The following is a 25,487-nucleotide window of genomic DNA, read 5'->3' on the forward strand; positions in this document are numbered from 1 at the left end:
ATTATCTCCTCAGATTCTTCCCAGTAGTGGTAGCTTGAGTGGAATATTGCAGTGGGAGGAGAACATCTTCCACTCGCTAGTGGGTACAGGTGGAGGTGAGCACCAGCAGGTGGATGTGAGCACCAGCAGGTGAAGGTGAGCACCAGCAGGTGGAGGTGAGCACCAGCAGGTGGAGGGGGTCTTGCCTGTTCCTCGGGAGCCAGGTGGATCTCACTCAAGTGAGGGTGTTTGAGGGCGAGGCTGTTGGCTGCTCCTCTTGGGTCCAAGTTAACATGTTTTACTTGACAGTTACTGGCGGCGGGTCTTGTGCTAATACCGGTAATGTTAATTATAACGTGTAGCTTCAAGCACCAGTCTCAGGCGCCACCCTCACACACACACACACACACACACACACACACACACACACACACTTCCCAAACTATTTGTTCTCTGGTAAGGGACCAACGGGTGTGTTTACGATGGATAAAGGCAAATGATCCTTTCATAGAAGCCAGCAAGTTATCCCACTTCACCAGCCAGCAAGCAGGAGTTGGGGTCGACATGTTCTCTGATGATTATTATTGTGGTCGTATCTACTTGACCCCTTGATCTATACCATGCGACCCATGTGGACGGTAGGCCTGGCTTTTAACCTGACCTTCATGGGTCAGGTTAAAGGCCCTCATACCTGAGGGTCGTATACTGTCGTGCTCAAGGGTCATGTCGTACTAAAGGATCGTATCGTCGTGTTCAAGAGTCGTGTTAGCGCTCAAGTCGTACTCAAGGCTCGTACCGTCGTAACTCTACGATCAGTCGTGTTTCATGTGTACATGTTTACGTCTGCCTCGTCACAACCTGTGGCTGGTTCATGGTACGTCAGTTGCCATGGGGCACGTATGGTACACTGGTCTTGGTTCATGGTGCAGCACCTCTCACTACCGCTGCTGCTGTCTCTTGCTGCCTTAGACGTACAGAAGTTGTCCAGGTTCACAGCACAGCAGCTGCACCACTACTGCCCTTTCCTGTTGATTGTTCTGCTGTGATTTCCTGTTTCACGTGGTAGAGCAGCTGTCCTGATTTTTCGTACAACAACAGCTGTACCAAGGCTATGCCTGATGCAGCTGCTGCAATCAGTTACTGGGCCAGGCAGTGCAGCAGCACGTCTCACCATGTCCGGTTTCAGCTGTGTTGTGTTCGGTCGTCTTTGAAGGAGTGATGCTTTAATCTGTGTCAACACGATGTGGATGTCCTCCTTCTTACAGCGCAGGACGGCCTTGTTGGCACACCCTATTCAACAGAGTCACGTTCCTCTAGTTTTATACTGGGGGTCGCGATGTATATATTTATAGATTGGTTTCATCCTGGCAAGAGTAAGGGTAAACGGCAGAAAAAAAATCGTGAGGGTTTCATGTAAACTTTCCCTCATTCTGGTCCCATTCAGTTTCGAGTATGTGATGGTTGCTGGAGTGAGAATGTAAGTTTAGACTGAGTTTATCCATTGAGAATGTCGTGTTCTCAGGGACATTATACCTTCACGGGTGATCTCAGCAATTGGCCAGACGCTCGGGTTAAGACCCCAGGTGCTGAGAGGTTTGTGCGTTGTCTGAGCTGTTTACTGGGACGAGATGTGAAGCTTATGTGTGGTGGCTGTCGACTGACAACCACCACCAGCCCGTCACGCACGAGGAGGGCTGCTGGCCACGGAGGGAAGGAAGGGTTCGTCGCGGAGGGAGGAGTGTAGACGGGAGGGGAGGGAGGCTGTATTTGGTGGAGGAGGGAGATCACGTGTGATGATCGTGGTATGTTGATGAGTGAGGGCAGGTCGCCCTGGGGTATACCTTGTGTAGATCATGCTGGTGTTGTCTGGTGTCCATGTTAGGGGTCGCCAGTGATCCTCCTGTTCGATCGATCGATCGATCTCCCAACACCCCAGTAGTGTCGGCAGGGTACGGTATGTAAGGATTACTATCTGGAAGGTCACCACGACACATCACTAACTTCAGCAAGTGCAAGGTTCAGTAGAGACCCCGCACCGCTGCTTACTGAACTTCAGAGACGTTCTTCGGCCGCCAGGCCACAGCTTTAATTTATCAGTTGTTACGTAGCTCAGCTGTTAGACTACATTGCTGAACTGCTTTCTTGCGATCTTCAATCTCGGCCCAAGTTGTGTACACACAGTTAATTAGCTTTTGTAAAAGAGACTAGTAGCTCAGGTTGAAGTTTTATAGGGGTTTTTCTTCTTGTGTGGAGCATTTCTTCTCTCATCTGGTTCCATGAAGTTGTTAGGTTAGATTAAAGTCATTAAGAGGTAGTTTATTGGGTGTGCTCGTTAGCCTGTGTACCCTTGTTGACACACGGTGACGAGAGGTTAGAAGATGATTATTGGTGACCCGAGGTCGAGGTCGCTGTATGACGCAGTGCAGGAGGTGAGGAGGACGAGTGTGTGGCAGGGTGAGGGACGGCCTCACCACAGTGCAGGGAGTGAGGGGGTTGAACGTGTGGCAGGGTGAGGGACAGCCTCACCACAGTGCAGGGAGTGAGGGGGGGTAATGAATGTGTGGTAGGGTGAGGGAAGGCCTCACCACAATGCACGGAGTGAGGGGGTTGAACGTGTGGCAGGGTGAGGGACGGCCTCACCACAGTGCAGGGGGTGAGGGGGTTGAATGTGTGGCAGGGTGAGGGAAGGCCTCACCACAGTGCAGGAGATGAGGGGGAGGGGATGAATGTGTGGTAGGGTGAGGGAAGGCCTCACCACAGTGCAGGGGGTGAGGAGGGGGATGAATGTGTGGTAGGGTGAGGGAAGGCCTCACCACAGTACAGGTGAGGAAGACGAGTGTGAGGTAGGGATAGGGAGTGCCTCACCACCCGACCCTCCTGATGCCCAGCTCACACAGCTCGTGGTATCCACACAATGATCCCAATCATTTACTTTTGAGGCTTAAGGAAGATAATCTATTTTTTGTCAAAATTGTTGACACCAGGTAATGTTACCTCGTTAGTATTGGTGGTCAGACAGTAAGTACGACGCTACTACCCAGGGCATCGTACGTCAAGGGTCGTGCGGACGTGCTCAGAGAGTTAACTGTGAACGATCATCATGTCCGTCTGTGTACTGCGGGTCTTTCTTTATTGCACGTCGCGTGGGTGACGCTGACACGGAAGAAAAAAAACAAGCATGTTGTGTGTTGTCTTGACTACCAAGTGAGTGTGGGACAAATAAACACAGATAACACCCCTCCTGCGCGTCCACATCCCTCACACCGGTCATCTGTCAACCTCGGTGACAGTGTCTCCGGCAGCTGGCCTCCTGTCTACTCCCCTACACCGTCCCCGTCACTCCCGCCAACAACGCGGGCAGTAGCCACAACACCGCTGACAAACACACACGTGGTATGAACTGTGACCACCAGCTACGTGTCACATTCTCCGTTACTAGATTAGATTTTTCAGAGGTGCGAGTGAGGCGGGAGGGGCGACCTCTCAAGTGCCTGGGATCTGGTGGCTGGTCATACGTCACGTGACCTGTCAACACTTACCCTCTCTCTCTCTCTCTCTCTCTCTCTCTCTCTCTCTCTCTCTCTCTCTCTCTCTCTCTTGGCATCTATGTGAACCTCTGGCGTCCCCCCACTACCCTGCGGGGGGGGGGCCTCTGTTAGGCCCCCGTTGGTCACCAACAGATCCCCCCCTCCGTTGTTCTGTTTGTCTGTCGTTGGCACAGCGTCTCGCGTCGAGAGGTCCACGAAATTATTCATCAGAAGAAAAAGACAAAGTCAACTGAGCATCACAGATATTATCTGTCACTCAAGACACATGGCTGCTGTGTACATGACGAATATTGTAGTATGTGGAACGGGAAGATGTGGTGTGAATATCAGTAAAATAAAGATCTACATTATAAATTAACTTCTTTGGTGATATAGAGCTAATGATACAGTACGGTATCTAAACGTAGGTTTTACCATTGCCTGCGTCGGGCTAAAGTAATTTACAGGTTACTATTACTGTTACGGGTTACTTCCGTCACAAACATAAGCCTAACTCAAGAGCTGGCACCCCCAGGCAAGCCCTCTATACATGTATGTCTATGTTTACGTTTGTCCAGCATGATATTTTCTTTTCATTATTTTCAAATTTGGCGCCAGTTATCCATCACGGGCCGACGACAGCCGAGTGGAGTCGAGAGGCTGCTCTGAATACCCGAAGAAAGTCAAGGGCAGGCGCTACATGTTATGATCGCTGAACCCGGCACAGGCTTCGGTAGAGATTGTACAATTATTCACTAATTAATTACATATTTAAACCCATTCGCCACTAACACCTTATTCATGTAATCTTCAGATGAATAAGTTTGTAAATTTTGAGTCCAAAAAAGATTCAGGGAAGTCATTGCGGTGTACAACAAGCCTTTGAAGCCTCATCCGGAAAAGGGGATTCGAACGCCAGGCTCCGTTTTCTGTGTTTGCTTAATCAAGGGAAACGGGTGAAGATGGCGTCGAATCGAGAATGACCCGCGGGACCCTCAACCCGGGCTCTCCACACAAGACCCACTCGCGCCATTGTGCGCCGTGGGGAGAAGACCTCAGGGGATATGTAGCAGCAAGGCCGGCTTACAACCCACCAGCGCACCACTTAACCTGGGGAAATAGTGGTGGGCAACATGTAACCCACCAGTCCGCCACTTAACCTGGGGTAGTGGTGGGCAACATGGAACCCAGCAGCCCACCTCTTAAACCCAGGAAAGCTGTGAGGGTTAATGGTGGGCAGGGGAGAATGCATAGAGGCACAGCGTCGTGTTATAACCCTCTCATCAGAAGCCAGTTCGACTTACGGAATACGTTGGCCATCCTTTCCAGTGGTTCCATGTTTGTGGATTTCTCTACCACTGGCTACTTATGTCTTCCATCTTCGTTTAATCCAGCTGTTAACTTCCGCAATCCATCTCATCATGGGACGTCCTGCTGCACACTTCATATGCTTTATACGTCAAGTGTCCACCATTTTCATCTAACGTATATTACTCTTTGAGAATTGATTTATATTGAATGTTCGTCCACGATTGTTCATCTCTCACTCTTTTTCTTAAAAAAGAAACAGAACATTTCATTCATATCATGGATGTGTATTGTTGATGCAGGTCTTACCAGGGAAGGCTGACCCTTTTTAACCCTCCCAACAGTCGTCATATTAGACGAATCCTACATCTACTTTGTTATTAGTCTTCCAACTTGCAGTACATTACATATCTTGAACCTGCCATCATTCCCTCTGATGACCATTATGGTTTAGACCACTCGAGAGCCACACAAGATGTCCTTTTCTATGTTGCTGATGTCTCAGGTCATCCTCTGTGGGAGGCTGTGGAGGATCCCATGTCGAACGAAGTCCCTTGACATCCAGCAAGCCTTTGACGTCACATCTCCAAGCGACCCTTCTCAGCCCTCGACCCCTCCTTATGTTCTCATAAAATAAGATTTTTCTCACATTTTTCTCATAATTGTTGCTAGATGAACCCCTCCTCCTCCTCCCCTGCTTGTCAACAGTGATGTTTCTCAAGGTTCCGTATCTCCTCTTTCAATTGTCCTTCCTCGTAATCATCGTCTCCCACTGTTAACTCAGTTCACTCGTGCGTTCATAACTCACCTCTGTGTACCTGTACTTGTTTTACCTCCACTCCATCATCTGCTGAGCGACGCACGACTCTCCTCATGAAGGAACACCCTCAGCAAGCTCAGGTTTAGATGATATATCTCAGTACAGAAGTAACGTGTCGTAGAAGAGATTGTTGTGTGTTCCGTCCTGTCGAAGGTCGGTGATGACGCATATGCGTCACTAAAACCTTCGTGAATTTAAGAGAAAAAACAAATGATGATTAAAGTGGTCATGTATGTGGTGTGGGCGAAGATAGTGGCCTTCTGGGATGTGTGGTCCCGGGCTATGACGACGGCCATGAGCGGTGGTTACAGTCTGGTAAAGTCCTCTCGAGGGGGAACAAGTTCATGTAAACCCTTGACTCAAGTCCGAGTGACAGTACTGTGATCCTCCAGACTTATGGCGGAGAGGAGGGGGCTTGGAGGACGTGTGGCTGTGTCTGCCATTCACTGGCTGGGGTTAGCCAGCTCGCCTGACTCACTGGAATGTGACGGAGTAAACCAAGTGAGTCAACGAATGCTACTGGGAAATGAATTTGGGAAATGTGAGTAAAGCCTGGTAGATATGGTGGAAAGGGGAGGGTGGTAGAACTGGTGATTGGAAGAGTGAGAGGTGGAACACGGATTAGTTAGTGGAGAATATTAGTTATTAAAGATAGGTAGTTTAGCATTTACTCTTGAATGATGAGTACAGTGAGTTATTAGGTTGTTTTTAAGTACGTTTGCTATAGGCTTTTGGGAATTTGAAATTGCTATAACCCAAGTGGTGATAGGTGGCTTACCTTGAGATTGCTAGAGGGAATATAGAGGGAATGGGCCCATATGATATATACTCCAATCATATTAACGTGGACTACGTGCTACTGGAATACCAGATATATAAAGGATATATAAAGGAGATCGTTAGTTATTCGAAGGACGACAAAATACATCATTTTGTGTACACACACACACACACACACACACACACACACACACACACTATCATAATCCGATAGGTTCAATTTTGCAAAATCAAGAACCAATGAATTTCAGCGCCTCTATAGACCAATTATTCTCAAGTGAGAAGGTTGATTGTAACGAGGGGGAATACAACATGATCCTTAAGCGACCTGATAGATGTCAACAAACTTTGCCATCTAAAAATGACCATTCTATAATTATTCACGTTTTGATAACTGTTTCTTTTACACCTCGAAGCTTTAGAACTGTTTACCCTCTCTTGTATTTCCCAATAATTATGACCTGGCACTTCCTCCAAAATTCGTAAATACTAACCCTTGTCTCTTCTTTTCCCGTTTCATTAACTTTTCTGTATTTCAATCAAGGCCCGGCATTGATGTGGACTTTCGTCCGTGATTGGAACGGAAAAAAGAAGAAAGAAACGCGAACTTAACTTCCATCCATTTAACTCCGTCATTCATCAACAAACTTCATTCGAACGTCGATCTTCAAACCATAATTTCAAATCAAACCTTTTAAACGTTAATCTTTAAACTATATCTCATAAACTAGGCACAGTCTATGAATTCCATCATTCAAACTTAAGTTTGTATACTCCATTAATCCTAATTCAATGCGAACTTTTAAATTCCGCCGATGGAACGCTCCCGTTTAAATGCATCGGTCGATCGTGGCGCCATTTAAACCCATTCATTCTACCTGCTTTTAAACTCTGTTTACAACGCTCTCATTCATACGTCATCTGGAGTGTCTCACCGATACTCCGGCCATGAAAATCTGTCATGAGGCCTCACACTTGACCATGATGTTCCTGGAGAACTGTAGTTATACCTGAATATTCTCTCTCCATTATGATATATATATATATATATATATATATATATATATATATATATATATATATATATATATATATATATATATATATATGCTGAACACGAACCTTATTTGCTTGCTAATGTTGAATGGGTGTTAGATCGGCGATCGTAGAGCTACTAGTAGCAGCCTAGATTGAACACCGTGTTGCACGTGATGTGTTGGAGAAGGAAGCTTGATTGACCACCTGAGGTGATCACCCACTGTGTTCAGAAGCTGGTAATGTGATGTCAACATCGTACCAAGTTTGTGATAATTATAGTGTGAATACCTCACACTTCTACATCATGTAATGCGAACCATTTGACTGTGTAAATATGTCAGTGCTTTCGTTGTCCAGGATGACACATTTTGACGCTGGGTTTAATAGCCCGAGAGAAGGAAATTGATGTATTTTCGTATATGAAAAGACCCCTTGGCTGGTTATTGAAAGGTATTTTCGTATATGAAAAGACCCCTTGGCTGGTTATTGAAAGATATATGAAAAGTGATTGAGAAGCTGCAAGTGAATGTAAATCAGAACATGTAAGTGAATAGCCTATGCATGGCTTTAAAATGTAGGGAGCCTAGTAGAAAATCGAGCTAGGCTAAGTAAAGGTATTAACTCACATGGGCCCCTAGCTGTATCGCGCACCAATTTGCATTTAGAAAGGAAATCACCAGGATATACTCCACCTCCTGGTAAGTGACAATTAAGACTTTTATCACTCTTGTTTGAACTAATAATCCTGCCACACCGCTCCTCGCCAGTCCCTTAGTACCATCTTGCCTTTCTCATTCCTCCTGCGATCTCCTACCCGCCGCCTCTCATCACCTCCTCCGGTGTATGTATGGCTGGCTCCTACCCTCAGGCACTTTCCTATCTTTCTCTACGCTTTACCTCTTCTTCCTCATCTCCATCCTGGAGTCTGCCTTATTCCGACAGGGGCAGAAAAATCATGTTATCTATTCTCTGTGACTTAAAAAGTTCGTCCCAAAAGCTGCTTCGCCCCCATTGTCGGTAGGAAAATCTAATTTACGTCTAACAAGGTTTTTTGGAATTTATGTTTTTGTCTAATGTGTAGTGATGGTGCGGGCAGGACCATCATCATCATCCAACACTGGTTCAGATTGGTTGTATGGGCGAGGTCGTCAACACCCCCAAGAGTCTATCATGCCCGTATAGTCGACCGAACACAAATATGATTACTTCTTGTCGGTGAGTTGTGTCACCCGTTATGTACATCCCCAGCACCTCCCTCAGGCGGACGTCACCTGCGGTTGTAGGGTGCAGGAGGGCAGGGCGGTGTGGGGGCGAGGTGGAGGCATGGGGGGGACCATAAAGTTAGCAGCCCTCTAAAGTGTTGATCGGCTGGTGTCAGCGCAGGTAATAGCATCAACTAACTTTTGTGTGGGGGTAATTACCGCCGGGAATGATAGCCCCGGGGCCTGTCGCCACTCCCTGGTGGAGGGATTATAAACTTCCCTCGCCCCTCCATCCTTCCTACTCTACACGTCTCCTGCAAACTCGAGAGAGAGGGAACGCACCTGAAAAGGTGTCGAGTCGACTCATTCACGTGATTAAGACTGAAATTCGGCATTGTAGATGGTAATGATGATCTCTTACATGAAGACATTTTATGGAGAGTGAGGGTTGTGACAAGTGACGTTCAGTTAGAAAAGAGATTCAGTTAGATTCGTGGGCAGGAAGGAATGTTCCCAGACATGCATAGTTGGCTGCGTCAGCGAACTTTTGTTCTCAACTGTACGTCTGGACGTACAGTCACACAGGCTCTGCTATCACGCTGAGGGCCTCCGTCGTATACATCGCCTGTGCTGGTATAGAGCTGTTGGTGTCACGCTGGGTAATTATGAAGTTTAACAGCAACGCCTAAATCACTTTAGAATGGCATTAGCATTTTTCATTGATCTTATACCATAACTGGAGTGGGATGAGATAGGGCAGCGTTAATTTAGAGTAATATTTATTATCTTGCTGTAATAAATAAGTGATAGATGAAAGGTGTTCATGGGAAGTGCTCTGAAAATCAAGGGAAATTTGGGATGAAATAGCGGAAAAGTTAGTGAAATACTTGGAAAAAAAAAGCACCATTATTATCAACACAGTGTATGTTATGTACACTTTGTATACGTCGTATATGAAGTATTTGTAAGATTTTGACTAAAAGAGTGTTTTGTTCTCATTATCCTCTGATAACATAGGCTTTATGTTGATACTGATGATCTTTCTGACATAATCAGTAATGACCATCTTATAATCCTACACGAATGCAATATGTATAAGTTGTGAGCAGCTGACAAAGCTGACTCTGTGAATTCAGCGTCTGACCTAACTGGTTGTTGTTGTTTCCCTCGGCAGCCTGCGACTGTCACCCAGTGGGAGCCTCTGGCAAGACCTGCAATCAGACGACGGGCCAGTGTCCATGCAAAGATGGGGTCACCGGCATCATGTGTAACCGCTGCGCCAAGGGCTACCAGCAGAGCCGCTCACCCATCGCCCCCTGCATCAGTAAGTGTCCTGCTCCTCCTGACGTGCTCATGTCTCTCATGGTCAGAGTCTAGCTGGGGTTTGAAGATAAATAAATGTAATAAATTAGACAGTTTTTGTTATCAATTTAAGGCATGGAACTAGAGGAGGGAAGGGATAGGTTAGTGAGTAAGATGGAGAAGGGAAGTAGAGGTGGAGCAAGAAAGTGTAGTAAGAGGAGAAAATGTGTGAGAACAGTAGCTGGAAAGGAACTTACCTCCTCTTACCAGCCATATTCCTTTACATTGTGCTTATACTCATTACCCTTCCTTTTGCCTCATTTTCTTTACTTTATTATTATTATTATTATTATTATTATTATTATTATTATTATTATTATTATAATCATTATTATTATTATTATTATTTTATTATTATTATTTATTATTATTATTATTATTATTATTGTTATTATTATTATTATTATTATTATGGCTTAATTGATTTTCCTCTCAACTTTGTTTCACTATACTGTGTGACCGATACTGTACATAAGAGCAATATCCAGTATTTTCTAGTCTAACTCTACAACAGAGATCATGATAAGGAATACTGAAAATCACCATAGGGTTTATGTATTAAATGACAGGTCATAGGTGTATTTATATTTAATACATCAGCCACACCATTGATATCAGAATTATCCTCTTAACCCTTTCTCTTGGGAGTATGTTTCTTGAATATTTACACCTTCCACAAAAATCCATGTCTGCCTTCCCCACACATTTCCAAAGGTATTGTCACTCTTACATTTTAGTACTTTGTCATCTCTCTCTCTCTCTTGATCACCATCTGCAGACATCTGGGCATGGAAATGACAAGATTCTTGTTTAAGATCCAGAGGGTCTTGATCTGATTGAGGCATGGGATTGATGAAGTGTTGCACGAAGCAGCTGCCTGATCGTGCATTCTGAGCTCTCAGTGTATATAGAAATTTCACGTTTATCCACATCTTCTTGCTTCCAGGCAAGAATTTAGACTTTCCCCTCCATCTTAAAGCACAGGTGGAAGAAATACAGTGCCCAGAAGTGAAATTCCCAAAATTAAGTGGCAGACAGGAAGATTATAGAAAGAATGTCCTCTCAAGATTGCCTGAAACACACTGAGGCAGGTTGCTGGTGTTCACACCATTAAAGATTCTAGACCCCAGCAATCAGATGTATGATGATTTTACCCTGAGAGCATCATATGCTTGTACTTGCAATATACCTTCACTGTTTATCACCAGTGAGAATATATCAGGGGCAGAAATGTGTTTTGCACACACAGTACATTTAGTGAAGGGAAAGTCAGGACAAGTCCACAATAATCCTACAAATATTACACATCATTAAAAGATACAATAGTACAGTACTGCAATTACATGAGTATATTGGTAAATCATGCATCCTTATTTCTGCCAGTCTGTATTCTGAGTAACAATATACCATTATTCATGTAAAAGTAGAAAAAATAGATTAGCCTCATTCTGCTTGAGTAATCTCATTTCCTTAATTTTTGTGAAAACTTTTTTATTACTTTTCTTTATATGTTACCAGTTTTACTTACACTTCTGCACACATGTGGATTTCTAAGTGTTCTCTTAGAAAGATGAGTATACAGTGTTCTAGAAGGAGATTATGATTAGATTGTAAACAAGATCAATTTTTGAGTTAAAAAAAAAATATGGAAAACTTTCTCTTTTGAGATGTAACATGAAAGGTTTTTGGTGATTGGACTCCTGGGTAAGGTGGTTGGATTATAGGAGAAAGGGATGGTATTCATTGCACATTAGATTAGAAAAATAACATGATAAACATTTATTTTTTGATAAGAGACGTGTTAGAGTGGTAAAAAAATGAGAGAATTTGTGGCCAGAGAGCAGACTGCTCCAGTGTGTCTGACAGTTTACTGCTCACTACCATCTTTTGTGAAAGTGATGTCCCATTTGTCATCATTGTTAAGTGACATCCATCAGCATTTCTACAAATAAATCTTGGCATTCTAATATTTTTGGACTCAGAACAGGCCTTGAGATAGTAAGTGGAGATGTACAATCTTCATGTATTTCCCAATTCTAATTAATCATTTCTAAACAGTTACTTTAAAGCTGTCCCAGTTTTACTGTTCTGAACTATGCAAGTTCAGTTTTTCATGAGTAAAGTTTAGTTGAACTTATTATTTGAATGGTATGAAGGAAAACTTAATAAATGAATGCAAACCATGAAGATATATATTAACATTACTATTTGTGTAATATGTTTTAAGATAGAGTATTTGTATGTTTTTGTTATGTATTTTAAGATATAGTACTTGTGTGTTTGTGTAATGAATTTTAAGATACAGAATTTGTGTGTTTAAAAAGTAATTTGAGATAGAGAATTTGTGTGTTTGTGTAATATATTTTAAGATATAGTATTTGTTAATGTATTTTAAGATATAATATTTATGCATTTGTGAAATGTATTTTAAAGTATAGTATTTGTGTGTTTGTGTAATGAATTTTAAGATACAGAATTTGTGTTTATGTAATGTAAGGTAGAGAATTTGTGTTTTTGTAATGTATCTTAAGATAGCGTATTTGTGTGTCTGCGTAATGTATTTTAAGATTGAGTATTTGTGTGTTTGTGTAATGTATTTTAAGACAGAGTATTTGTGTGTGTGTGTGTGTGTATGTGTGTGTTGTATTTCAAGATAGAGTATTTGTGTGTTTGTGTATTGTACACCTGCAAACAATTTGTATATACCTGAGGCAGGACAGTCACCTGAGCACCAGTTTCCCACTACTGAGGCAGTAGTGCCTCCCTGTCAGTGGTTGCTTTCTAGTTAGTGCCTGTGACTGGGTTGCAGTGTATATCATGAACTACTTTGGTCTTTAAAACAATTGAGGAACCTGGGGTAAAACTTTTGCTTAAATGATTATAGACAATGAAATATTCTTGTCGTTACAGAAGTACCTGATCCCTCAACCATTAGGCCAGCTGCCCACAGTGAGTACAGTTACCATGCAGACTGTTTTGTCTCCCTGTCAACCAGTCATTCTTTCCCCCTCACTGCTCCCTGCTTGCCCTTCCTGTCTCTTCTGTGGTCCTTTTGTATCTTTCTTGGACTTGATTTTCCATTGTCCCCCTCCCAGACCACTGCTGCCACAACCCTGTTTGTTTCGGTATTTGGATTAACCCAAGAATCATCAGCGTCGTTTCTTTCCATGGCTACACGGGTTTGGTCTTGGTCGGGGATGATGGTAGTTTGGCCGTCGAGTATCGGGGAGGAGTAAAGACGGTGGGTTTCACGAGGTGAATAATGACTGGCCCAGTGTGGTGGTGGTTGTGGTGTGAGAGCTGCTGCGGAGGGAGACGGGCACGTCTGCCAACCATCTGTTAGGCTCTGTTCCTTGGCCCAGCCCGGATAACGCTCACCAGTAAACGCCCACCTCCTTACATCCCACACTTTTAAATAATGTCACAGCATTATGATGACCGTCATGTATAGCAGCTTAACGGACAAGCTGCACAGATATATCAGGGTTAAGCTGTGGGTCTTGGGGAGGGTGTAGGACAGTCAGGAGGGATGTAATGCGAGTGAATGAAAGAGGGAGTGAGATGGTGTGAGGCAGACTGCGAGGTAGGTCGCATTGCCGACGGTTTCTTTATCAAATTGGACTTCTTTTTCTGTGCGGCAGTTTTGTTTCTCCATTTTTGAAAATATTGGTTTTGCCTTAGGGCTAGGGAGAGGCTGTTTCTTCCTGCTATACCTACAGACGTTGTATCGGTGTTAGGAAGACTCACACAGGCTGTGTCAAAACCTGTTTTTCTTCGGTAACAGCGAGACAGTGGAATCCTCATGTGTTAGAGGAAGACGTTAGGATTGGCTTCAGTTTGCCAAGCTTCAAAACTATGACACTATGAGACCAATAACAGTGTCCAGGTGGGAGTAAAGTACCGTGCTAACTTCCTTTCTTCAGATGGGGATGATAACTGTTGCCTGGCAGGGTAAAGTCGTTGGAGGCAGCCGCGGCCAGCCAGCCAGCCAGGTCGTCAACAGATGCCGCCACTGAAAGCCCCACCACCTTTCATGTTACCACGTCTCCACCCGTATTGCTAACTTCGAATGATTCTTGGGAGCGAACCAGCACAGTGAAGGTATTCACTGAGCCGCGGTGCACAAGGCGAGGGCCACTGCACCAGGCCATTAAAATAAGCAATAACGCCTCGCAAACAAAGGCGACGGAAGGGAAGCAAGACAACGAAATGTGGTAAATGTCCACAAGAATTAGGGTTGGGACCATTGGACCAGTCCCTGGATCACTACTCCTGGTGGTGTGTGGGAGGTAGACCAGGATCAGCAATATTGGTGGTCTGGCATTGGACCAGGGGATCTTTCCAGTCACAGTAGAGCACCTGGGTTGATCCACACGACCTGTTGCTTCTCTCCTTTCCAACTCGTTTCTCAGCTTTCTCTTCCTCACCACACTCACAGGAGCCGTCCAACAAAGCCATCCCGTAAACTTTCCCTCCAATAAACAAATGAGATATTTTCATGGTTTAATATTCAGCCACCTGTAGGATATGTGGGCCAGGATCACTGCTACTGTTGATGCATGGGAGGGAGGCCACTAGTGGTGTGGAGGAGGGACCACAATAGGGAGGCCAAGATCACCACTGCTTGAGCTTGATTTTAGTGTCCGTCGTCAGCATTAGCGTATGTTCCCCTCACGAGAGCAAGTTTTAATGTGTACAGTGTACGCTGGCGGCGCATCTCAGCGATTTTTTCTCATGTTGAACTCTCTCTCTCTCTCTCTCTCTCTCTCTCTCTCTCTCTCTCTCTCTCTCTCTCTCTCTCTCTCTCTCTCTCTCCAAGTAATTTCTTTCCATCCCTCCTCACTTTTTCTTATATGAAGGTTGGCTTTCATTTATCATGAAAACTATGGAATGATGCGTTGCTCATACACTTTGAATGATACTGAAGTATATTTCCCCTGAAATCAGGGTGCATAATTATTTGAAGTTCAAAAGTCATATGAACGTAAACAGTACAATAAGAACTATATCATTATCAGCAGTTTGTTGTAGTTATGCTTTATTCTTTTACCAAAATAAACAAATAATTGGTACATAAACACGAGTCAGTTTCCTCCATGCCAAGTTTCAAGAGTCAAAGTTTCTATTGTTGGGTCATGATGTGTGGGCGCTAATGTGCAGCATTCTGCTCTCCTTCAGCAGGTTACTCGCAACCGTCGTGCGGGAAGTGCAAAATCACGAAACGACGTCTCAAACTTAGAAAATACTGCCGCAGAGATTATGGTGAGTGGTTGTGAGAGTCACTGTGGAATGTTACTTTATAGTGATAACAGTGGAGAATTCTCATGGAGTGTAATGGTAAATGATTCCGCGTCTTCTTCAGCACTGGTTGCGCGTGTCATCAACAAAGAGGTGCTGGACGAGTACACTCGCTTTGACATCCAAGTGACAAATGTGTTCAAGAGATCCCGAGCTGATCGTGTGCGACGCGGCGGTGACCAGCTCTGGGTCAGGAACGAGGACCTTAACTGCAAGTGTCCAGATATTAAAATGGGGAAGTAAGTATGTAGGACCTTGGCTGACCTCCTGTTGATGATCCTCTCTTGCTTATCATAAGGTTGATAATATTACAGACTAGTCTTGTGTTAAACATCACGCCATGTACATCACGTTGATCATGCTTTATCAGTTACATGTAACTCCGTATATTGGTTTGGTCATTATGACTTGGAATCTGATGCTGCTGTTATTTGATTTTTTTTTTAAGTGAGTATCTGATCCTGGGCCGGAAAGAGCGGAAGCAACGTCCAGGTTTAGTCATCAATCGTCAATCCATCATCATTCGCTGGCGCAACAACAAGCAATTGCGTATGCGTCGGTTCCTGAAGAAGGCCTCGAAGAAGTGTCGGCCGTCGAGGTACTAAGCAAGCCAGCCTGCTGACCGTGCAGGAATCTAAGCTCGTAACTGAAAGTTCCTTCTCCTAAGGAAGAGGAACATGGGAAGTATGTAGCCAGAGCCATTGTCTCTTATGCAAGTATGAAATTGGGAATAAATACAATGGCGTGACGAGGGAAGTCAGTGATGAAATCAAGTTGAGAGATGGCGAGGGGTGGGTTAGCATCTGTGTAGCCATACTCCACCAGGTTGTCAGTTGTCCGTATCTTATGATTAATGAATTGTAATGATTAAAAGCTGTAAAGCCGAGCCCTAGAGTCTGAATATTAGTACTAACTTGGGCTCTGCAGCATATCACTTTTAACAAGTAGAATAGAGCAGCGTTGGCTGGGCTGCCGACAAGTTAACTGCGTTGTATCAATGTTCACGAATGTCAAGACTAATATTTGTTCAAATTCTAAATGGCAGATTAGCCATTATAATTTTGCCGCTTGATGCTCTCTTACAATGTGCGTTTTCAGTGGTGTTCATAAAAGACCACAGGTATGTGTATTCATTAAATGAATCATGTTCATATTAACCGAAAATTATATATTCAATTAGATTTAGTTGTCAACACACACACACACACACACACATACACAGGCTAAATGCATCATGGTGTGCCACAGCTTGAGGAAACTAGTACTGCTTTTATTGGCTATTTAGTGTCCTATATAAACAAAGTTCAAGTATCAAACAGACATCCAGCTGCTGGCATGGCCGGGACGGTGTGTTGACAAGCCTAACCCCGACCACGGGGTTGTTTGGTTAACAGCTTGACGGGAGCCACCTCACCCGTCGCACAAGTTCCTAATTTGACTAGGGCCACTTGTGAACAATTTAGAGAGAGATACGAGCATAAGTTTCATGAGAAATAAATGTTGGGATCCTTCTCTGTTGTTGTTTCAAATGGCAATACTACCACTTTTATGTTCATTTGTGTCAGCCCTGGACAAGGGTGGGGGAGGAGCTCAAAATTGGCTCGATTAAAGTCTTAAATTTTGCCAAAGAAATAACGTAAAATGTTTATAATCAAACTTTACATTTAATAATGTAGTTTTTGTAAATTTTAGTAATGGAAATGAAATTGAATTACTGACTTTTCTCTGATACAAAATAGAATGTTATGAAAATACTTTCCACAGTTGGTAATGGTGTCCAGGACTGACAAGGGAATACTGTAGAATGTTGAATTAATGCTGTATATGTTGCCGTCAGTCAGTGTGGGTACTTAACACACACCTCTTGTGCTTTAAAGCTTACAACATTTGACGTTTTATCAAGGTGTTACACTTCAACTAAGACTAAATTTCAACAGTACCACCAGCATACTTTTAAATTGTTTCATGTTGTACTCCTGATCTTGTGCATCAGCTGTTACCCAAGGAAAATATTTTCACATATTTTGTAAGTTTGGATAAAATTGTTTTGAGACTGATTGATGAATTGTAATGGTAACGGTACATCAGGAAAGACGTTCTGGGGTGCATCAACACACTGCCGACCTTAAGTTACGTGACTTTATTTTAATATTCTTTATTCATTTCGGAATATTTCACATGCTGGTACGTTATTTGGCATTTGTAATGTCTTGAAATGATTTGACCAAATTCCGTTAAGTGTTAAACTTTAGAGCATGAGAGGGAAGTCATAATATTATGGTGATTTTTAGAAATTGTCTGTCTAGTTCTTCAGCACGCCTTTAGTACTGTATATGATAAACAGAACCAATTCAGCTCAACATGGACAAAATACAGATAATAGTCTCCAGTCAGATGTAAATTATAACTTGGGTTGCTTGAATACACAGTGACCAAGGGGCAGTGTTGACATTTCAGCAGATCCTTAGTGGAATCTAAGACAGTGGTTCATTTTGACATTATCTTGCTGAAAACAAGGTACCTCCTGCTGCTGCGTGTGCAAATGTTGTAATGAAATTATCGGTAATTCATGTTCTAAATGTTATAGAGAAAGGAGATGAAAATATGGTTGTTAATGGTAGATGAATATCCATTAATACATCTAACCCAACTTGATATTATTTTAGGGCGTACTTACAGATTCAAACAACTTGGCCAAGATTACTTGTAATGTGCAGTTGTGACATCATTTTTTTGGATTATTGTGTTGATTCTTGAAGAGTTTGGCTGAGATTTAAGTTATGACCATATTGCAATCAAAATCCAGGTACTTTGGATATTTGGAATAAGACTGTATTTACCAAACCTACTAAAACAAATTTCATGAGAAGTTATTTATTGAAGGGTTTAGATACTTTCTTGCATGTGGTATGAATAAAATGACTAAAAATGGCTAGCCAGAACTACGAGAACTTGGCATTATGTACAGTGGAATTTTATGAATACAGAGAACAAGCAACTGTTTTCATCTGATGTAACTTAAGTTTTATTACAAGACAGTTTCTTACATGAATGATAGTCAGAAAGCCATATTTACCAGTGTACACACTAAGACAGTGCCCTGTAATTTAGAAAATTTGTGAAGGGGATAAGTGGTTGTGTGAAGTACTGTACTGTGAGGCTGTGGTGTTTAGCAAACTCTGCATAGTAATTATTTGATAATCATATAACCCCAGGACCCCTGACATGGAACTCTACAGCTTCATGGCTATGCTTCAGTCATGATCATGGAAATGATGAGCTCCTCTGGAGCAAAGAGTTCCTTGGCATGACTGTATTTCTTTTCGTCCATTGACAATAGTACATCATTGCTGAAGGTGGTATTTGACTTTGTGTAATTATCATGCAGCACATTAAGACTGCCTCTACAGGGTGCACAAGATTAAATGAAATCAAATTTCTAATTTTATTTGCACAAATTATTCCCTTTTCATAACATTAACCACCACCTGCTTTATAATATATATATATATATATATATATATATATATATATATATATATATATATATATATATGTATATATATTTGCTGCATCACTGCATACATGATTTATTGACTTTGTCACAGAGGTTCATCTAGAGAGCAGAAACAAAGTGCTACAATGTTTAGTCTGATCCCAGCCTACTATTGGCTCCATCCTTAACAATAATGTATTGTGCGTCATGGCTCACTGTCATTACTAATATCCAACGAATGGGGAATGTAGTATGAAAGGGAAAATAACCACTGTCATCTGGGCATCTTAACTGAACTGCCAAATTGAAAGTTACAAAAATATATATATTGCTCTGACTACCTAACAGTTAGGTTTGAAAGTATGAGAGGATCACGTTGAATGCGAGTAAGTGTTAATGAAGCCCTGTGAGTTAGGTTACTGAACCATGAGCAAGGAGGATAGTTCCGTTGCAAGTTGGAGCTAATAACTAATGTATGTTGTTACATTGGATGCTACTGGTGTTCTAAGTCAGGTACTTATTTGTAGTCAGTCATTCTTCCTATATTTTTGGTTACAATAATACTGGAAGAAATAAAAAGATGCTTTTAACAGGAAGGTAATATAGCATTAATATGACATCTAAATGTAAAAGAGAAGCTTCACCGTACAAGAAGCTCTTCCAGTCTCAGAAACATTGCATGCAGATTACCAGACCCAAGATAACTTGTATACTTAACATAATAAATATTTGAATAGAAAAATTTGGTAATGTTGTGGACTTCATTATGATAATTTGATTTATACCTCAAATAATGCAATCAAATAGTGTGTATGAACTTTTCCATAGTAGATGAGCTCAGTATGCTGTAACTTGCATATTTATTTAAAATTTCTAATATTTTATGTTCAAAATAACAATTACTTAAGGTGTTAACAAACGTACATATTGATTTGGAGGTTAACCTCTCACCACAGTGGGCACTAGAGACTCGAGTCTTATGCCAGCTGACACAGTCAAGACCTTGGCAGTGATCAATGACTTTTTAGCTACGTCATGAGCGAGCTAAGATGTAAGGGTTTAGTTATTCACAAATGTTTGCAGACATTCTGTGAATCAGACAAGAGGATGCTAGACCAAGAGTTACAGTTTTGCTCTGATTAGATAGAGAAGTAGATTATTTGTCAAAAGCAAGTGGTGGATGTAAGTTAGTCTTAAAACAAGATGAAACTTTTAACTTTCGTGCTGTGCCGCAGTGAGTGGCCTATAACTCGAGTCTTGTCAACTTTTAAAACGTGTAGCTCTTAAACCCCTTGTCCATGAGACGTATATCTTTATTTTTGTCACTGTACAGTTTATTTTTAAGAATGATGTATATTTGCATTTTTCTGTATGTGTAAATTATCACTCCTGCAAAATATGGTTTTTATGTTGTGCCAAACAGTCTCTAGACAGTAAAATAGGAATGAAGTGATGTATTCTGGAAATACTTAAGTGTCTCCATACACTGACAGTGCACAACTATCCCAGGCAGTTACTATAACCTAATTATCTAAATTTTTACACTGTGATACTCAGGCTTGCCTGGGTGTTAACATAAAAGGGATGTCTTGCAGAATATGGCGATTACAGCATGAAGTATCTGCAGTGTCAGTGTGTTGATGAAGGTATCTTCAGAATATGGACTTAAATGTTTCTTGCAGTTTGTGTTGTGACCTGGTGACAACAGCAGGTGAAAGTAATCAATCTGACAGACACAATATACTTGAACCCCATATTCTTTAATGTAATTATACACCCAGAGCCATGACTGAATTACTTTCCTGCTGTTGTCCTCCCTGGGCCGAACTAGTTATCCAGACAGGAGTTCTATTGCTTGGAGGCTATCGTGAAAATAATTGGTTCAGTTGTCCTCAGGCTATTTGATGTCTGGATGAGCAGCAGCCTTGGTTCACAACCCAGACATGGTGGTAGGCTTCACACACTATACTGGAGTATTGTGCACAAGTTGATGAGGAAAACATATATCATGTGAGGCAATGTAACGAACAGGGTTGTCATCCATGTTGACTATAAAGGTAAGTTTGTAGTGTGCTGGCCACCGCCCACGCCCGCCGTGCGCGACTATCCTGCATATCACTAGGGGGACGGGATGAGTGCCTGCGTGGGGGCTCCTGCCATCGTCACAGATGACCATAAGACGGATTTATTATACTATTTCAAAATCTTATATTCTTATTGCATTTTAGCATGTACAAAGTATAGTTATGCTGTCATGGTAAAGTTAGCAGAAACTTTGTCGCCTGTGTCTCTCCTCCAGTAATATTTATAACGCCTCTCCTCCTAAACTAGAGGACTTCTCTGAATGAAACTGGGAAGGATTGATTGTTGTGCAACTGCTTTCAAAGCTATTGAAATTGGAATATCGCCAGCGTCAAGTTTGTATCCGTGTACTGTATTTATAATTTTTTATACAGTGTGTTGGTTGTTACTGGGATAGTTAAACCATGCGCAGTGATTAGTAGATTTCATAAAATTTCCGGAATTCACAAATGATATGTGACATGTATTTGGATCTCCCACTTGATATTTGTACTTGAAGCATGAACATTTTTGTAGATATGGTGAACTTTGAGCAAAAAATTGTGAGAGTGATTTGTATGTTGTAAGAGTTTTATATTTAAGTTCTAAAGTTTGCTTCAGCATTGATTTACAGGAACTTCTGGGTAGAGATGTTTAAATTAAGTATAAATTTCATGTGATCAGGATTAAAGAAGTTTTAGATGCAAGCTGTCTGCTCAGAGGATACTTTAAAAAGTATGAGTAAGAGTGGATGGGAGAGGCAGAGTGTGTACAGCCCATTATTTATTACATAATGACAGAAGGATGAGACTTGTCTTAGTGTAATTAATATCTCATCCCCGGAGATTAAGTGGGTATGATGTTAGTTACATATGTACGGTTATGAGGATGTCCACACATGTAGGAGCGTCAGTCTGTGGCGCGGGAGCGGTTGCATACCCCAGGTCCACCCACCCACCGTCCCCCTGACACACAGTTGGTGTCCCCACGGCGCTCTGTATATATTTGCTGACGTCTATTTCTATTTTATATTTACATGTGCCACGTGTACCACAGATGATTCATTATATCAAATAAATGTATTCGTACTAGGACTTGCGAAGTGTTTTATTACCTTTATCATTTATCTTATGTCTTTTATTATACTTCGTTTCCTTTTTATTTGTGTTTTCTATAAGGCTATGGCAGGACTTTGGTTTCATGCAAAGAAACAGACTCATGCATGCTGACATTTCTCCTGGATTATCCATGTTTTATCGTGCAGCTTATCTTTATAGTGATAGACAATTCAATATTTCATGCGTGCATAGCTAGTGCAAAAATATACCTTTTGAATTTTGATTGAGAAAGTAACCAAAGTCCTGAAAGGATTGGCGACCCTTGCCTCCACAGCTCTTCTTTTTATAAATATTTTATCTTTTAATTACTAGGCAGAATCTACGTCAAAGTGGTTCCTCAAATTCTATTACTCTTCTTGTCTCACAAATGTAGGTATATTACGTGGAAGCTGTTGATAGGAGGAAGCAGGTATTTCTGTTAAGAAAACGTCCACCTGTTGATTCCTTAATATTTTCATTGTTACAGCTTGGGACTGTAGATTGCTGGTGATAGATTCATTGCATGTTCATTTGGAATGCTTACAATTTATAGCTGTGTGTGTGTGTGTGTGTATATATATATATATATATATATATATATATATATATATATATATATATATATATATATATATATATATATTATCCCTGGGGATAGGGGAGAAAAAATACTTCCCATGTATTCCCTGCGTGTCGTAGAAGGCGACTAAAAGGGGAGGGAGCGGGGGTCTGGAAATCCTCCCCTCTCCTTTTTTTTCCCCCCAAAAAAAGAAGGAACAGAGAAGGGGGCCAGGTGAGGATATTCCCTCAAAAGCCCAGTTCTCTCTTATTAACGCTACCTCGCTAATGCGGGAAATGGCGAATAGTATGAAAGAAAGAAAATATATATACGAACTAAGTGCAAATGAACGCGCACCTTCATAGAACATACAAACCTCCAACACCCAGGATCGAACCCGGGGCTCCTATGCAACAGGCGGGAGCGCTACCGCTAAGGCTGTATATATATATATATATATATATATATATATATATATATATATATATATATATATATATATATATGATGTTTCTATAGCACGATATATATTTTCTCAGATTGGACAATTTAAATAACGATGCCTAAGGGTAAAACACTTTTAGTTTTGACTTGTTAAATCTTACATGTGGCAGTGATCATTTTCGGACATGGAAGGCATACACATTATCACAATTTGAAGGTTGTTTGATCTGTTAGGAAACAATAGTGTGTGGGAATATAGGTTCTCAGCATCTGCAGCATATTTCGGAAAAACACACACATTACGAAACTTGTAAATTATTAGATGCAACAGAAATAATTAAATTTGTAATGACACTGAACGAGCAAACTATTTGGGAATGTTCACAAGGAAATAATGTTCACCGTCAGAGTATGAAAAATCATGTTAGAAGAGAGTCTGTGAAATATAGGAGTTTGTGAATGGGTTCGGATATAGTTTTTGTTATAGAATTAGTGAATTGATATTGTTTTTGACCCCCAAGTTAAGATTTGTGTAGTGTGATTCACATTCATGTGGAGTATGACACCAAGAGTGGCTGATTGTTTTTATTAGGCTGATTGTGTGATATTTAGGTGTATGACGGAATTGCATGTTTGATGCGGGAAGCAGTTAAGTTGAAAATGAAAAAGAAAATTAAGAGATTTTTGGGCATTATTTGCAGGAAAGGAGTGTGAATAATTGGGAGACGAAACAGAGAAAGCAGTAGTAGGTTAAGACGAAGGTACAAAGGCTTAAAAAGTGGGCAGGTGAGAGTTGGGATATCAACATACTTCAAGGATAACGATAAAATATTTCAGATGGGTGTTAATTGTGTCAGGAGAACAAATGGGACTATCGTAGAAGTGGGCACATGGGGAGGTAGTAACAGGTAGGTATTATGGGAAGAGGAAATGGGGCGAGTTTTTAAAGGTCCGTTTACACAGTGGCACTTTGAATTCATTTCGCCAATCCTCAAGTACCTTATCATGGTCCATACTTGCAATGAAAATCCTAACCCTTCAACAACACAAGTCATCCCCCTTGTTTCCATCAGCTCTTCCCTCTTAACAGAACTTCTTGTGGATTTCTTTTACAAATGTTTCTACGTCATAAGTATTAATACCTACCCGAAGTGAACAGATTTCTTGTTTTTGTGAATGATAATTAACCTTAGAAAATAACGTTCCTTTAGTGAAAATGAATATTTTCATGTGATTGTTTATTCGTGGATTTTTACAAGTTTCTAGGCTTGGGTGCAGAAATGCACTTCTTTTAGACTGTCTTACAAATGGGTCATGTATCCTTGACCTTTACTTTAAAGAATACGTGTATCCATTAAGAATACATGATACATTTAATGTTAATACATGTCTAAAAGAAGTGTATTTCTGTACCCGAGCTTTAGAAACCCTTGTAAAAAAAAAAAAAAAGAATCCACATGTGGAGTAAGAACACGGAAATATTCATTTTCATTAGTTATTTTTCTTAAGTCAGTTATTATGAAATAGTACCAAAAATCTTATTTTGGGTAAGTCTTTTTACTTGTGGCCAGTGGCTATAAAGAGATGATAGGAACGCTGTAAAGGACCTTTAATGGTAACATTAAAGGTCAGAGTTCATATGTATGGTATTACTGCCTCACGGGCTGGCCACGTCGTCTGCACGTAAACAAAGTGCACGTTTCAGCAACATAGGTTCGCCTTAACCAGACCTGGACTTTCATTTTACTCATATCCGAAGAATATTATAACATGAAACAGCATTATGTACAATATATACATTTCAGTCAGGTGATATAGCAATAAACTGATCAATATAAAGGGACTATGGTTGTATAGCTTTTAAAAATTGGTTTGAGACGAAGTGGCTGGTTCTCCTGTGCACCTGAATGTAAAGCAAGAAAACATGGTGGGACGTTCTCACTGCTGTGTTGTGTGTGGGGAATTCCAAACACACACACCTGCAATATGTGTATCATCGTGCCCACATAGAAAAAGACCGGTAAGTACTGTTATTTGCTTTTAACGTATGCTCATTGACCATTAACTTCGGAGTGACATAATCTAGAGTAGGCCTACCCGGTATTTGTGAATATGTGATACTATGCGATTTTTAGTTCATTCATATTTGTCAATTTCTCTTAATTTGGAAGAATTCCCGATTGTGATAATTATTTTTGCAGGTGAATCGTGTGGCAGAAAGTTGTGCGCCTCATTTTATGAATGTCAGGACAGAGAAGTGACACGGAAGCTACAAGGTCGGTCTGTAGTCATCTTTTTTCAAGAAATTACGTGACTGGACAGACGACGTTCTCCAAACTGCAACAGGATGCTTGCTTAGACCAAAATATTAACAGTATGTATTATGTATGTGTGGATATTATCTGACTGGAATAATCACAGATTTAGGTTATTTATAAAAAAAAATTCTGACTTCATTTTCATGGTGCTCTTGATTCATGTGCAGTATTGAAATTATATTGTAAGGTTTATATGCT

At 41.4% G+C, this 25,487-nt stretch overlaps 1 protein-coding gene across 2 annotated transcripts in view; it reads left to right on the forward strand.

Annotated features, from left to right (window-relative positions):
• Window positions 1–21,965, forward strand: part of NetA (Netrin-A) — a 504,355-nt gene extending 482,390 nt beyond the window's left edge. Inside the window, exons 3-7 of one of the 2 annotated variants that reach the window (XM_071656077.1) lie at window positions 9,829–9,978; window positions 12,927–12,965; window positions 15,198–15,278; window positions 15,379–15,553; window positions 15,763–21,965. In XM_071656077.1, coding sequence (XP_071512178.1) covers window positions 9,829–9,978; window positions 12,927–12,965; window positions 15,198–15,278; window positions 15,379–15,553; window positions 15,763–15,919 — 602 coding nt within the window. In that variant the 3' untranslated portion in view covers window positions 15,920–21,965. Of the gene's footprint in view, window positions 1–9,828; window positions 9,979–12,926; window positions 12,966–15,194; window positions 15,279–15,378; window positions 15,554–15,762 lie in introns of both variants that reach the window. The other variant, XM_071656076.1, reaches the window with a different exon arrangement.
• The last annotated feature ends 3,522 nt before the right edge of the window (window positions 21,966–25,487 follow it).

This window comes from Panulirus ornatus, chromosome 62, assembly GCF_036320965.1.
Source record: "Panulirus ornatus isolate Po-2019 chromosome 62, ASM3632096v1, whole genome shotgun sequence".
Taxonomy (NCBI): Eukaryota; Metazoa; Arthropoda; class Malacostraca; order Decapoda; family Palinuridae; genus Panulirus; species Panulirus ornatus.